This window comes from Lepisosteus platostomus, chromosome 7 (genome assembly GCF_059453375.1).
Source record: "Lepisosteus platostomus isolate fLepPlt1 chromosome 7, fLepPlt1.hap1, whole genome shotgun sequence".
NCBI classification, from domain to species: Eukaryota; Metazoa; Chordata; class Actinopteri; order Semionotiformes; family Lepisosteidae; genus Lepisosteus; species Lepisosteus platostomus.
Genome location: NC_142617.1, coordinates 64,743,769 through 64,759,555, shown reverse-complemented (window position 1 = coordinate 64,759,555; position 15,787 = coordinate 64,743,769). Strand labels below are relative to the sequence as shown.

General features: G+C 35.1%; 1 protein-coding gene across 7 annotated transcripts in view; it reads right to left on the bottom strand.

Moving 5' to 3' along the window:
• celf6 (CUGBP Elav-like family member 6) overlaps positions 1 to 15,149 on the bottom strand; it is a 146,986-nt gene extending 131,837 nt beyond the window's left edge. For 5 of the 7 annotated variants that reach the window (XR_015940513.1, XM_088641826.1, XM_088641829.1 and 2 more), the window contains exons 1-2: positions 14,685 to 15,149; positions 927 to 1,009 (exon numbers count right to left, since the gene is read on the bottom strand). Coding sequence is in view for 6 of the 7 variants with exons in the window: in XM_088641826.1 (XP_088497952.1) it covers positions 927 to 1,009; positions 14,685 to 14,934 (333 nt within the window). In the remaining variant the exon portion in view is untranslated. The remainder of the gene's footprint in view (positions 1 to 926; positions 1,010 to 14,684) is intronic. The other 2 variants (XM_088641824.1, XM_088641825.1) reach the window with 1 other exon arrangement.
• Positions 15,150 to 15,787: the final 638 nt, after the last annotated feature.

Genomic DNA, 15,787 nt, shown 5'->3' with positions numbered 1-15,787 from the left:
CTCCAGGAAACAAGACCCAGCACAGAAAAACAAACAAAAAATGTCTCACTTCGACTCAAAAAGAGAACAAACATGGAGAGCAGGCCTTTCCAGCAGCCCTCCAGGTGACAGAGGCTGTCTGCTCTCTGTACACATCTCTTGTAAGACTCTTTGTTAAATAAGCTAAAAATAGAAAAAAAATGTTTTATCGTCTCCTCATTCTCTGAACTGAAATGCACTTTAAAAAGGAAGCCAAGTGCACTTCAAAGCTCTCCTGTCCACAAAGAATCTGGCCTCCTTATTTGTCTCTAATGATCTCTCCCAAAGGCTGCAAAATAATAGTCTTAATTGATTGAAAGACATCCGCCACTCAGGTCCTTCCTAGTGGTCGTGTCTCTTTTACAGGTGTTTTTGCTGCCTCTCTTTGAGAACCACAATGTGTCCCGGAGTCTGTAGAGGACTAAGTCAAAATTGTACTGTTATGCCAAGGATTAGACTCTCCCTTAAAGTACAGTATAGTGCAGCTTCTGACCATTTGTCACCTCAGTACAAATGCTGAAGAAGACAGTAGCTACACATCACTGCTCAACTTGTTTTAATTCTGCTACACATTCAAGCATGGAGGTTTCAAGTGGTAGATAAGGCTGGAAAGAATAAGGTTGGAAGAATGCTGTCTAGTGATGGTAGGCTTTTTAACCATTTCAACCAAACATCTTTTTAAAAAAAAAACTTTTAATAATAACACTACAAATCATTAAAAAATCGTTTTTTTAAAACTAGCAAAAGGCCTGTGTATGTGAAATATAAAGGTTGTTACCTGAATTACAGCAAACAAATGAGAATGAAACCCCATAGATATATAATTTGTTACTGTGGAAGCAAACAATCAGATTGTTACTGGGATCAGTTCAGCCAGATGAAAGACATGAAAGAATCAAATCACTTACCCCTGGCAGAGTCTTCTGCTCATGCAAAGCACTCTGAGCTTTCAGTGCAGACTCTCTGGCACAGTATGTTAGAAAGGCACATCCTGAGAATACAGATGGAGAAAGGTTGTAAACAACTGTGAGCTTTGGACTTAATTCCATGAATATGTTGGACTGGAGAACTACCCTGATTTGGAAATGACTACATCCACTAAACTAAAATTACACCTTGGTTCTACAAACACAATTTGTAGAGTTAGAGGTACTGAAACAATCAATTAGCTGATTTGTTTTTGGTATTTGTTCATTATTGTGAGCATTTCAATATTCCAATGATTTTATTGCACTGCATATGTCTTTATTGTGATTATTCTTTTAGTTTTCTTCCAGGCAAACATAGGGGGAACTTCTATTCAATTTATATTACAATTGCATTAGGAGTGAGGTTTGTGATGTGATGAATGCAAAAATAATGAAACATGAATAAAAGCATAATAAGGACATTAAAAATAAAATATAGTTCTACATAATATCCTTCTTCAAAGGTATAAAACTAAATAATTTGTGATGGTTGTTGCCAAATTGTGATACATCATTTAAAACTTTATCAGCAAGTTTTACATTTTACAACCTTAAGCTCCAATCTCTGTTGTATATTTTCCTCTACCATGTACTTGCTAATTATTGTGTTACAATGTACAGTATGTGGACTTGGTGTACATGTCAACTACTGTATATTGCATAAACAAAAAGGTGAGAAAAAAGCTCTTGACTTTAAATGTTTGGGTTTTTTTTTTCAAAATTATTAGTACATTACTAATTTACTTCCTAAATTGCATAACGCTAAACCACAGAAGAAGATTGTTGCTATCAGGCATGGTGCCAGAAGTGCTTTCTCTCATGAAAAAATAATTACCACAACCTTGACTTTAACACTCCATCATTCTGTCCAGAAACCACCCAAACAATACTGCCAGTTTGTTAAAAATGGATTTTCCATTGGGTCCAAGCCAAGGCAACCCTTTGAAAAAGTGCCTAATAACTTCATGTGCTCCTATAGACAATACGTTTAAATCATCTATGGGCAATACGTTAATTCTTAGGTTTGCATGATAAGGGAATTAACTGTATTAACAACTCACAACAGCAATTACCAGCCTTCTGTAAAACAGCTCATGACAATCTTCAAATTATGAATGATTGATCAACACAGTCATGAACCTTTAAAGATCAAAGCATTATACTATTATTTAATAATGAAGTTATTTTTTTCATATTGTTTTCTAAAGTTTGAAATACCCACTAATGACAATTAATGAATATACAGTATGTTTTTTAAAAAGAAAAAAATAAAGCTGGACAAAATGCATGTGGATTCTTTTATTTTCTTTACTAAAATATTAGGTTTTCTGCATAATGTTAATATATAAGAAAGAACTGTAATGATGTAACCACTTTGTCATGCAGTAATTTGGTAAGGATTTGGTTCAAAGAAAATAATTTTTGTATAAGCTGTTTGATCAATACATTTTAAAATGTACTTGGGAGTTTTCAGGTACAGTAAGTGTTTATTTGAAAAAGTGCAGGACTGAGGTTACATTGAGTGGTACATTGCTCATCAGCATCATTTAAGTGCAAGAAATATAGATATCCAATGCAATGTTATTTTCATGTAATGCTCCTTTTAATGGTTACCAGTGGATATGGTACAGTATAACCAAATTCTGCAGGAGTTACCCACTTGTCTTCAAGCTCGGGTAGAGTTATGTCAAGTTTAGTTTCTTGACATAAGGGCTGGTATTTGGGTCTCTCAATCTCTTGCCTCCAAGTGCCTCAGAAGCACAGTGCTTCACAAGATTAAAACACAACACCTTTTCCCAGAATCTGTCAGCACAAAGTAAACCTCTGGAGAAAACACTGTCAGTTATAGCTGTGTTATTGACGATGGAGTCTCTACACTTCAGAAGACAGCAGCTTATAGATCTCTGGTAGCGTTTAATCAGATGAGTCATTGACACTAATATAAGAGAGCTATTTTCCAGACATCCAAATTTATCTTTTCCCATTTTTTCCATTTTTATTAATATTATAGATGGTGCTTTGCTGTACATTACATACTTGTAAATAGATATGGATTAAAAACTGATTAAGTTTAATATGAGAAAGTTAAAAACTGAAAACTAGCTATGGTGGTAAACAAACTACTTAATTTATATAATACATTTTGTGCTTAAGAAAAGTTATAAATTACAAGTGGCTCTTCAACTCAAAGAAACCATAGTTTGGTTATTAGTATCTAAAGATAAGGATGAGGATCTTATCCTTCCATTTCTAGGGTATCATCTTTAACATTGCTGATAGTAGCTTGTCAAAAATTCTTACAATGCTCTTGTGTAAAAAAGTGATTTGCACATAGTTTCGTCTGGTCAACATTGATTCTGGAGAAGTGCATTGTGTTGACTTTGTCTATACCTTTGAATTTCAAATACAGGAACAACATCCCTAATAATCTTCTCTCTTCAGGGCTAAAATGTTTAGTTATATTAGCCTGTTAATATACAGTAGGACATTCCTTTAAGTGCAGAAATGTATGTGCTCACTCATATAGGGACTTATTTCAGTACCAAAGTCTATTTTATAAAGTGGAGACCAAAATGGTACACAATTTTCTAAATGAGGTCTAACTAGTGTAAAGTACAACTTCACTATACTGTATATCCTAGCACTGTTTGTTTTTAGTGCCTCCCTGCATCATCAGAAATGTATATGATCTGTCCACATTTTCAATATAATCATTTTCTTTGTGTTTCCTGTATTTAGATTTAGATTTATACTTCCTGTAACACTCTGATCTTATCTACATTAAATGTTTTGCCAGTTCTTTGCCCAGTTGATTTGATTTTTGTCAAAACCTTTCTAAATTTTCTTTGCAGCTTCTTAACAGTGTTTGTTAATCCTCAATTTTGGTATAATCCATGAAATTGACCAATTTAAATCAGAATTTAGTGTTCTTAACAAAGATACCTGAAAATACTTCACCCAAATCTTTTTTGCACTCTTTGTTTTCCACCCACTTACCAGTTCCCAACTGAGAAGCACACATTATCTTGAATACTGTGTGAATACCTACTGATGCAAAATAAGAATAAATCATATATAAGAGACTTTATCAAAGCTGTCTGAAAATTTAAAACAACCCTAATGTATGTTTTGTTTGTTCCCATTACTGTTGTTGTGTTCAAAGTACTCAAACATCTTTTCTTAAATCTATGTCTCTCAGGATCATATTTATAATGTTCCTACAGTTTAGATCTAAATATCTTTTCCATATTTGTATGTGTAGCAGATGTGAGACTTATTGGTCTATGATAACTTTATCACTTTTTTATGGATGGGTTCTTCATTATCAGTTTCACACTCAGACCCCTGTCTAGTGGCTGCTGAAAGTCCTCAATCTCAATCAGTTCCTTCATTTGTAAACACATGGGTGAAATACTCACTTCCATCATCTAAGAGTTTCCAATTATTACCTCTGAGACCCTTCTCTTTCGTTCGTTTGCTGTTGCAATGCTGAAAACTCTCACTTGACATTCCTCACTTCCTGTGTAACCAGTGCTTGCAGTTCGTTATATTATTTTTCTTTAAATAGGTCCATTTCTTTAAAATATATATATTTATCTTTTATACTTTTATTATTTCATTTATTTAACAATTCAGTTCACTGCTTTCTTGGCTTTGTTTACATACTCCTGGGATAAACCAGTTCTGTGCTTCAAGCATAATATCTTTAAACTCCTGCCATCCTTTCTCTGTTGATTCCATTTCTATCTGATCACATTCACTTTCTTGTAAAAAGTTTCTAACCTTTCATAATCTGCAATCCTGAAATAAAGAGTTTTTCTTTTGCAGTTTCTAAATTTACCTCAAAGCATACTATATTGTTACAGTTATTTAATAGTCATTTTTTTTAATTCCCTGAACCCTCTCTTCATCATTTGAAAAGACTAGATCAATACAGACATTCCTTCTAGCAGATGATTTGACAAAATGAGTATCAAAGCAGCCATATCTGCCATTTCATTTTAAACTGCTGACACTTGCTTTGTTTTTTTCACAATGTACGTGAGAGAAATCAAAATTTCCCCTGATAACTATTTCCTTTAAATATATGTTCCTGATTTCATTATACCGTATAAGAATGCTTTATAATGGATAAATGAATTTGGTGGTCTGTCATATTCCTAAAACCATGTGCTTTGAAGTTTATGTCTGAGTTATACAGTAGTTTCTGAGACCTTCTTTCATTTTTCTTTCTGGAACCCTGAGTACAGTTTGATCTGTTTTCTTAACCATCACTCTTGTTGATCCATTTTTCTGTGATTCTCATTCCATCATAATTACTGCTATAGCCTCTATCTGTTTACATTGTCCTTGAGAAAGAAAAATTGCAAATAGTGGGGTACAAAATTATTACAAATCTCCATTTTTCCACGTTTCTCCATTTATAATTTTGGAATAATCTGAAGTGCTTTGGTACAGTGATGAAAAACTTCCATCATTGTGTTCCACTTCTTGGTCCTGGTGAACTTTAAACCCCAATATTATGAAAAATAAAGGAATATGATTAGGTGATAATGAAGCTACAGGATGAATTAAAAAGTTGTGATGACAAATTTTGTCTGCCGTTTCATTTTGCATTCATAAACAATAAGAGAAAATGATGTTGATTTCAACCTGACATGTTACCTGAAGCAACTATAAAAGCTCCCTCGCTAAGATCTGCTAACAAGTACACTTCAGTCCTGACCTGAATACCCCCTGTCATGTCAGGCATTCTGGGCATGTCAGAAGAATGGCTGCCAGTTTCTCATTGCCATCTGACAAAGTGGAATTGTGAAAAGGCTGTCATAGACCAGGTGTTAACAGCTGCTGGGATAGAATTTGAAAAACCCTGTCCCCAGATACCTGCTACATAAAGAACAGTTTTATTTTTAAGAGCCAATTAATCTTGATTATAGAAATAAGGCATTACCACTGACTCAAAGACCATAGAACCTAATGACAGCTCTCAGACACTCACAGGTCTTAATGTTGATGCAACACATGTAGGAACTCATAAGATTAATACAATGGAATAGAATGATTCTCGTGGCTTCATATACACATATATGTTAAATGCATAGAATATTGACACTGATCACAAAAGGTTTCATGACTTGAACATAAGCTCAATGCTCATAATTACTACGGCTATTTCTCCTAAACCCCAAAAAATATCTTCATAATTCTGCCTTTAGCTCCAGCAAGACAGCCAGGTTTGTTTGAATTATGTTACATACTATAACTCTGAGCCACCCCATCCATGACTGGAGATCCAATCTATCTGTATACACTTGTGAAAATAGATTACTACTGTGACACAACCCACCATGAGTATTACCACAAATTGCAAGATGCTATAGACATAAGCACACTTGGTATTAAATTGCATGTTCAGGATTCTGAAAACGGGCTCCAGATTAAATCACTACATGGCTATATCATGGGACAGTTCATCTTCTGTCAAATGATTAATGCTCAAAAATTCAAGGCAGCACAAATATGACAAACATTTACTGTATGCATTTATTTCTTAACATGAGGAGTGATTTTCCAGTTTGGGCATCAAATCTCTTCATACTTAATGTGCTAAACAGCGTAAAGTTTTGCCAAAGTGGAAAATGTAAATGAATATTTGTAATAAAGAGTCGAGTATCTCAGCTATTGAAAGCTATCAGGAAACAATTGTGTCTGAATATAGCCAGTAGCACTGTGTCCCACATCTCATCAGCACAATGTACAATGCCTTGTAATTCATAGTTTGTTCTTGTGTTTTTGCATAATTATATTGGATGTAAAAGTAATCTAATATATATTAGAGTAGAGACACAAGCCTTCTGCACAGCTCTCGGAAGTATAATGCATTACATTGTTCCTCAGGAAATACCAACCCCCCACTACTTTCCAACCTCATCCCGAATTCCCCTTTAAAGCTCTACTTGACAGAAGAGGAGGCAAGTGTTTTATCTCAATCTCTGTGATATCAAACAGGAGCTGTACTGCACAGCATTTAACAAAGGCATCTGTAACATAATTAGATTTTAAAAATGGCCTGTAACCATGGAGACAAACGAGTAGATAGAATATTATATACCTTTTGTGAATTCATGTGATATTCTAAGTGTATCGTATGTATTTTATTCGATACCTTATTCAACTACTGCTCTTCAGGTTCAGATTAAAGAACAGATGTGCTCTCACCAAGAAAGGTATGAAACTATAGTATATTGTATTTGCTGTGGAGTTGAATTCAGCTTTAAATGGTTTGTAATGGCTGTTTTACTGTGTGTGGGAGGGCCAGCGGACCCTGTTTTCTGGCAGTTCAGCTAAGAATTCTTTTTGAAGGTATTAACAAAACTCTCCCAAAGTGCTGAAGATCTCACTTCAATTTTTCATAATTGAGCTGATAAGGCAAATCTTTTAATATGCAAATGCAACTCCAAGGAGCATCTACGTACAAGATTTGTTCTTTCTTTTTTTCCTTCTTTTGTTTTCTTTTTTTTGCATTCAAAGGGAATCAGCAAAGGTCTATTCTCAATCCCGTGGAAATGGAGCATTTTCTTAAGGGGGATAATTACACAGCAGTGATGTCTCCAGTAAGTTATTTTGTGGATAGCAAAAGAAAAATGCAAAACACATGCATTAAACAAAATTTTATTTAATGGCACTTCATTTTAGTTTTATATGTAATCAGTGTCTATAATTGTACCCACATTACATGTTTACAACAGGTCAAAATGTTGAAAGAGACAAGTGATGCTGGATTGCACAATACTCATGACTCCCAGACACCCAGACACAAGGTCCTAAATATATTGTCTTTCCTTAAAATATACAGTAAATCCAAGAGGAAATGTCAGGTAGGCTGTTTTAGTGATTTTCCCAATATAAACAAAATATAATAGTAAGATCTCACAAGTTTTTTTGGCTGGTAAAAGTACACTGTCTTTTCTTTCGTCAAACAGATGCCTTTGTTACAACTCCATCGCCTGTGCACTAGAGACTGTAAGAAGATTAATGCATCTGTGTTGCTGGTGTCTGAATACAGTATTCAGGTATTACAGGATTTAATCAAATGATAGTAGAGAGACTGCAGCTAAACCACCCTTTGTAGTAAAGGCTCCCAAAGACTGCCCTCTGCTTTAAGAAAGGCATATGATTCATAGCGCTACCAAAGCATGACTGGACATTTTTTTTTCCATTTCCAACACTCAGTCAAGTGTATTTATGAGATATGCTAAACCATCTTCCTGGAAAATAGATGTGCTATGAAACTGTCAATAGTGTATTCCTATAATGGTGATACATTTCTCTTTTGGGAATGTTTTAAAACTATGAACCAACTTTCTCATTTGGACACAGCATGTGAAGTGTGGCTGAGACTTCATTATACTGTACACTGTGGATCACCTGTTGCTCTGCAAGTTAATGTTTTCCTCCTAATATTGATATCTGCAGTCCTGAATTCAGAAAAAGCATTTCAAACACTGCACACTTAATCAGAATTAACCTGTCTTCAAAAAAGCTACTTTCGAATTTTAAAGGATATTTTATTAAATATGAATTGTTGCTTCACACTTTGTTTCTTAATGTTTCAATTGGCATTTGTCATGCTAACACATTATCCTATCAAAGAAAAAAACAAAAAAATCACGATAATAAAACATGGTTTTAATTACCACTGTGTCCCGTGTATAAAGAACTTTATGAAGATTTCTTTTTCCAAGGGCATTCAAAAAAAGGAAAATAAGCTACAATCTCTGAGTACAGGTACTCTAACTTAAAAGACTCAGCAGTCTAAGAGTGAAGAAAGCCTTCTTTTCTCCTGAAACAAAAGAAGAGATTTCACTTGGAAAACCACATTCAAAGTACTTTGTTTACTAAATGGAGTTGAGATTACAGCTTGATCACCTTAATCATTTAAGAATTTTTAAAAATATTTATGAGCCTTAACTGTTAATAACATGGATTCTGAAGATGAGGGGTAACCCTAAGTATTGAATGCTCTAAACCTACAAGTTTAAGTGAAAAGAAAAGAATGGGTGAAAACTTAAAGGCGAATGAAGACTTCTGTGTCTGAGCACGGACTGCCAGCATGAAGCCATAGCCTGAAATAATTAGAAATGCAAATCTCAGACACACCATGAAATAAAATGGATTCCATCTATCCATTTTCTAGCCACTTCATCCAATACACGGTTGCAGATCTGAACCCTATCCCAGCAAGCAACAGGCAAAATGCAGGATACACCAAACACCAATTAACTCTAACAACACATCTTTGGACTGTGGGAGAAAACCAGAGGGAAACCAGGTTTCCCACACAAACAAAGGGAGAATATACTACTCCACAAACACAGCAATCCAGGAATTGAACCAAGGGCACCAGTACTGCAAAGCAACCATGCTAACCACTGTACCACCCTGCCACCCTTCAAAATATACTCACAATGTAATAATTAAATAGCAATATGAAGTATTCCATATAAATTTACATTAAGTGTAGACTGTGCATCAAATTCCATGTAGGACTGAATTGACTTTTAGACAGTTATTTATGAATTACTTAAGTAATGTATGAAGTAATTAATAATCAGGATTAAATCTTTGAAACAATTATTGAAGAAATACAAATCTAATACATATAATTATATTGAGTGATAACCCAAACATTAGGAAGGACTAGAAGCCAATACTCTAATTTGTTTATCCAAGTTGAATTTCAGACCATTTAGTCACTTTGTGAGAAACCCGAAATGTTCCAATAAAGAACAATTTGAAATTTAAACAAAACCTGACAGGTTGTTTTAGGATGTAGTACAGGTTGTAGTAGAATCTATTGAATATCTCAGATATCTCTTTTATATTGTCCAGCTTCTTTCTGTAGAAATTATTAATGGGTGTGTGCTTATATGTAGGGGGGTGTGGGTTGTAATTTTATTTTATTTAATCAATTATTAACATTCTGTGCCACCTGTAAACATCAGATCTCATGCTATGCCCTTTAAACACAAAACAGTCTAGGTGGTGAATTAGTATGGATAATTACTATAATTCATATTTTCATTCTAGGAGTTTTTCTTTAAGTGGAGGAACAACTTTGTTTAGTAAGGTAACAATAAGATTGACTTTCTGTTTTTCTTTCCAAATTAATTCACATCACATCCAATGTTTCATATTGAATGTATTTGGATTCTTACAGTTGAGTTTTGCATTCAAGTCAAGCCCTTGATAATGAGGAATTACGTTACCGAGAAAGGCAAGGCCTATAAGGGTACTATGGACTGTAATTTTAAACAAAAGGGCAAACTGCTTTTAATGAGATGAGAAAGTCACAACAATATTTATGAATAATAGCAGTGCATGTGCAAAATAATGCTGTGCTTGAAAAATAATGGCAAATGTTAGAGGTGATGTGACATTTCGGTTAAAGTGCTTTTTTTCATTCTGAATGAAAAGAAGCCTAAATACATACATTGCTAACACAAGTGAGTTTGCAGAAAGTGTTGTAAAACTGCTTATCTTCTCTTCCTTTAACAGGGAATACCAGTTTGGTGCTTTGATTTTGATTTTTTACATAAAGCCTGGAGCCATACATCTTCTTGTTCATACAGTTTCCTAGCACGTGATCTAAAGAAATAGTTTGGCATGGTTAACCCTTCATAGCCATAATGCTTTGGTAGATGCTATGTCGCAAAAAGCACACCAACAATGAACTGTTGCCTTTATTCACAAAACATTCAGTGTTAGCATTATGGATTCCAAAGACAATGAATGTCAAGATGATTTATTAAAATTAATAAAGAATAACTTTATACGCAACAAATTTAAAATGATCCAGGTGCAGTGTGATTAAAACATGTCAATTTATGTTTGTGTTTTATTCAGTTTAGAGGTGTTTTGGCAATAGAAAATTTGTGGTACATCCTATGTGACTAACATATTCTAAAGAGATATGATTTTAAGCCCGTTTGGAGGAGTTGTAACATAGTTCAACATCGAATGAATAAATTTCTGTGCACCTGATTGTTAGGAAGAGAACTGTATGTGTGGTGATGAATAAGTGACCATTAAAGTAAGGTCTGACCACCATCAAATGATAAGATGTCCAAAACAGACTACTTTGCATGGTTCACAAGATGATTTACAATAGGAGCAAAAGGAGTCATACGGTAGAAGAATCAGGTGCTGAGAGCCCAAACTTGCATGTGCACTCAGTGGCATTTAAATTAGCCGTTTTTGTGGATTAGCTTTACTTATTTACTCTTTATTCTTGATAAATGGGTTTATAAAAAGGTCTCCTGCTGTTACTGTAAACAGGATAGACAGTTGAATAATTCATCAGCAACACATTAAAAAATCTAATGATTTACCATATTCAGTGAAAGAAACTACTTTTAATATTGAATTAAAATGTGTATATATGCAGCCTTCCGTTGTGTGTTTGCATGTTTGTGAACAGTGATGAACAGTAGATCACAAACATCCGTACGTACTGTAGATAAAAGGATTATTTTTTTTGTTCGTTTGAGAAGGCCATTACGTTCGAGATTACACATTGTGAAGGAGAACTCTAAAATATAAAAATGTATACTTAATATTAAGCCTAAAAGTCTTAAATCTACGTTCTGGAATACATTTTTGCAAACTGATTTGCATAAAATTATTTTCGTCTTACTTTCATATTACTACTACTGCTACTACTAATAATGAATGATATACAGCCGCATAAATACTACTGATTGAATTAAAATCAAAAGCTGCTGTCTTTGACGGCACAGCATGACGCTTTCGGTGAAAAGTAATCTGGGATTGCGATCCTTACAGAGCGTAGTTTCATTTCATGTAAGAAACGTACGTCCCCTGTGGTAGTACTGTGTATCTTTTTCCTGGATTTGTGTGGCCTTCACCTTTGCGTATACTTGTAACACCAGAACCGAAAGCCAGAAATTTTAAAACAATAACAACAGCGTGTGTAACTTTAACATTGGTTTAAACACAGTAATTGAACAAAAACTCCGAAGATACAAAACGTCCAGAAGACACTGCTTTCGACGTACGTAAATTTCCTAAACCGAATGCTTGACACTTGTGTGGCTTGTTTCTTTACCACGGTTCTTGCGCTATATAGATCCCGAGGTACGAGATGTAAAGTAGCTGTATTAATTCTATAGAGCGCATTAGCTTGTAGCCCCCACAGGGCAAGCAAGCGACCTGTTTCTCTGTGATTAGCGAAGTCTGCTGCTCAGAAGGAGATTTTCTGAGAGCAGTAATTGATGTGAGAGACGGCTCAGTGGACTAATCTTCTCTAGTGATCCTTTTGTTTTTCAATATGTTCATCCCTATTATGTCCGTGGTTTATCAAATACAAGGAGATCCCCCCCCCAAAAAAATAAAATAAAAATGACTGCAAAACATATTGAATAAAAAGGGCTAAATATAACCGTAGCGTACCAAAAAATGCGCGGCACACTGAAACATTTATCTCTCAGTATGGTATAGCCTACTTACTAAACCCGGTGGAGCGCAATTCATAAAAATAACAAGAAAGCTTATTTTCCTAGTCCCACAAAATCTTAAAGACCTCTGACATAACACGAAATAATAGCTTGACAAACTTATTAATAATAAATGCAGTGTTCTGCATCTGACAAGTTATAATAACCCCTATGGTTAGTACGTTTAAGCGATAAGATGTGAACGCTTTACCAGCAGACACAGAGACGTTTGTGTGTGCAAAAATCTTTATCTGCAGTCTGTTAATCGCTTCGTCTTAATATAGAAGGAACATGATAATAATTTTAATAATAATAATAATAATAATAATAATAATAATAATAATAATAATGAGCTTTGAATTAATAGTATTGCTAATTTGTATCCACTTTTGAGCTACAGTTCATTTCACACCTTCAGTTACAATGTATGAATGGAAATTTGAACTTGGGCCAAATCGTGCAAAATGTTGTTAATATAATAAACTTAAAAGGAGGAACAAACCGTTTACTTGTCTGTTGTCCACCATAATATATATTTTTTTCATTCTTCACTGGCAAATGTAATGTTTGACGTTTGCAGCAAACATGCAGCTTAAATAGGGAGGTTGCGTGACTAATGAAGAACTTGGTCAATCCTTCCATTCGAATAACTTAAACTTAACAGGGCTCTAAAAAGAAGTGAAATATTTCTTATTTGATAGCCCTTTTTGTTGGATCACAAAAATAAGTTTGGATACAACTGCCAAGTAGGCTATTATACATAACATTGATGTATAGATATATTATTGTGCATGCTTCATTCTCACGCAAATATTTCAACAACGCTTTCATAAAAAACGTTTGGTGATAAAAATCCCACCGCGGACTTTCATAAGGCATATTTCACCTTGACCACACAAATAACATATATATATAATTTATTACTTTGCTGCAAATCTAAATAAATGTAAGTTACCATAATGTTGGCATTTTTATTAAATGTACTGTAGGTTATCATAATTACAATAAACTGATGTCTTTAACATATATGTTATCAGTAGTGAAAACAGTTTTTTTAAACTGGATGTTCAAGTCAAGTTCAGAGCCTGATGATCAATACTTTAACCTCGGAGGAGGGGTTAGATGAAAGAGCTCTTTGTTTGATGTAAGCAAACTTTAATTTTCCTTTGCCAGTTGTTTTGCCGAAGTGTATTAGCCACCACAGACAAAGCCCTGCTACTGTACATTGGCTAGTGAATTAATTTCCCAAGTTTTGTGATAATAAAGGTCTAATTTAATTTACATATTTATCAGAAATTAGCGCTGCTTCGATTTCTCATTGGTCATTTTTTATGATTTCCAGAACGGGATTTGGAGAGATTTGTGATGATTTCAATCGAAGAGGCACAATGTTTATGTTTAGATTATTTTTATCTTGCTATCAAAGAAAGAAGTGAAAGAAGGGAAAAGAAAACGAATAAACTTGCATGGGTTGGTGGGTGGAATTTGGTCTTTTATCTTCTGCTTACCTTACAGACAAAAAAAATAAAATGTGTGCATTTTAGTTGAGGTTGGTTTGATCTAGTCTTCCTTACAGTGTGACCGAGAAAACAAATGAAGTTAATGTTCCTTGTCTAATTCTGTACACCACAGTTAACAATGCATACAGAGACGTACACAGCCAGCTCTTAACTTTTAAATGACCTCATTCGTAATATAAAGCAAACAATCAATCCAATTTGGCTGTATCTACTATTTAGAACTCACAGATGTCCAATATAGAACTACCGAAGTTAACCCTTCCATCCCAACCATCTGAAATCAATACCTACGCTCTCAGGAAAACGGCTAGCTATCTGCATCTTGTTTAAACTTTCTCGTCTTTGAAAATTGCCAGACAACAGAGAACTAGAGTTGTCCGCTTCGCTTACTGTTAACTTCATCAGCCGCTATGAGTTTATTGTGCTGATGTCCTTAGAAGAGCCTGTTAGGGAACCGCCGCTACAATTTAGTAACACCAACAAAGAAAAACATGCACGAATCTGAGTTTGTCGCGCACCAAATGCACATAGCCTTAAACCTCTGCGCTTGCACTCATTACGAATGAAATTGTTTCGCGAAGCGGCCCCAACAGTGACAACCTGAAAATAGCACTTTATTGTTAAAAAAAAGTAATGATCCTAGGTTCTACAGAGAGACCGACCTTTATGCATTCCCGTGAACCTGTCTTTCAGCACGGTGAGTTCATAGATCTTGCCGAATTCCTCAAACAGGGGCTTAAGATCTTTCTCCTCCAGGTTTCTAGGGATCTGCCCGATAAAGAGCTTGATGGCATCGTGGTCTTTCATGGGAATGGTGCTCTGCCCGATGCTCAGCCCGTTCATCCTGCCGGAGCTGTTCGTGGTGCTGAAGCCATTCTCCTGCTGCACTCCGTTCGCAGTGACTGTAGCCATCTTTTTCCAATGGGCCGGCTATTCTCCCTCTCTCTCTCGCTCTCTCTCACGCACACACCCGCTCTCTCTCTTTCTCTCCTGTATTTCTCTCTCTCCCTCCCTCGGTCCTTTAAATTTCGCCTTATTTATCTTTTATATTTTCCTTCCCTCTCGTTCTCCCTCGGTTTCTTTCTCCGTGTCAGCTGCCACTCTGCCTTATGACGTCAGCTCACGGGCTCTTGACTAGACCCCCATCCAATTTGCATAATAAGTACGTCTAAGCCAATCAGAAGAGGCAGTGGCCAGCGGCCTAAGGGGTGGAGGGTTACATCCAACATTTGTGTACGAGAGAGATTGGAAACTTGAAAGCAAGGAAACCGGAGTAAAAACTAAATTACATTACTTTTTCAACGTGTCACCTCCAATATAATGCGAACTGAAAAAAATCTCCTCTTTTATTGAGCATGTAAAAGGCAACATCAGATTCATAAATGTATATGCGTGTTTGAATGAGTATGTTTATCATTTTTCTGTACTTGTGGTGAATATTGGTCGCTTCGGATAATGATGGCTGCTCAAAAATAAAATAACATGATTATGAATTTCTAGCGAGTTACTAAATCTAAATTAGTTAGATTTTGCGGAACTAAGTTAGGTCAAAGCAGCGTTGCTTTAAAATTTAACAAGCTGTGTTTATGCAAACAGCGGAATATCAGTCGCTTCTCGGGAAATTCTAACCACTATTACGCTCTTAAACGTTGCTCATCAAACAGTGCATTTCTGAAGAGAATAAGACCTGTTTTCAGTTGTTCCGCTTACATAACTACTGGAACAAGAACACGCTTTTCTTGCACCTTGACTTCATCACATTGAT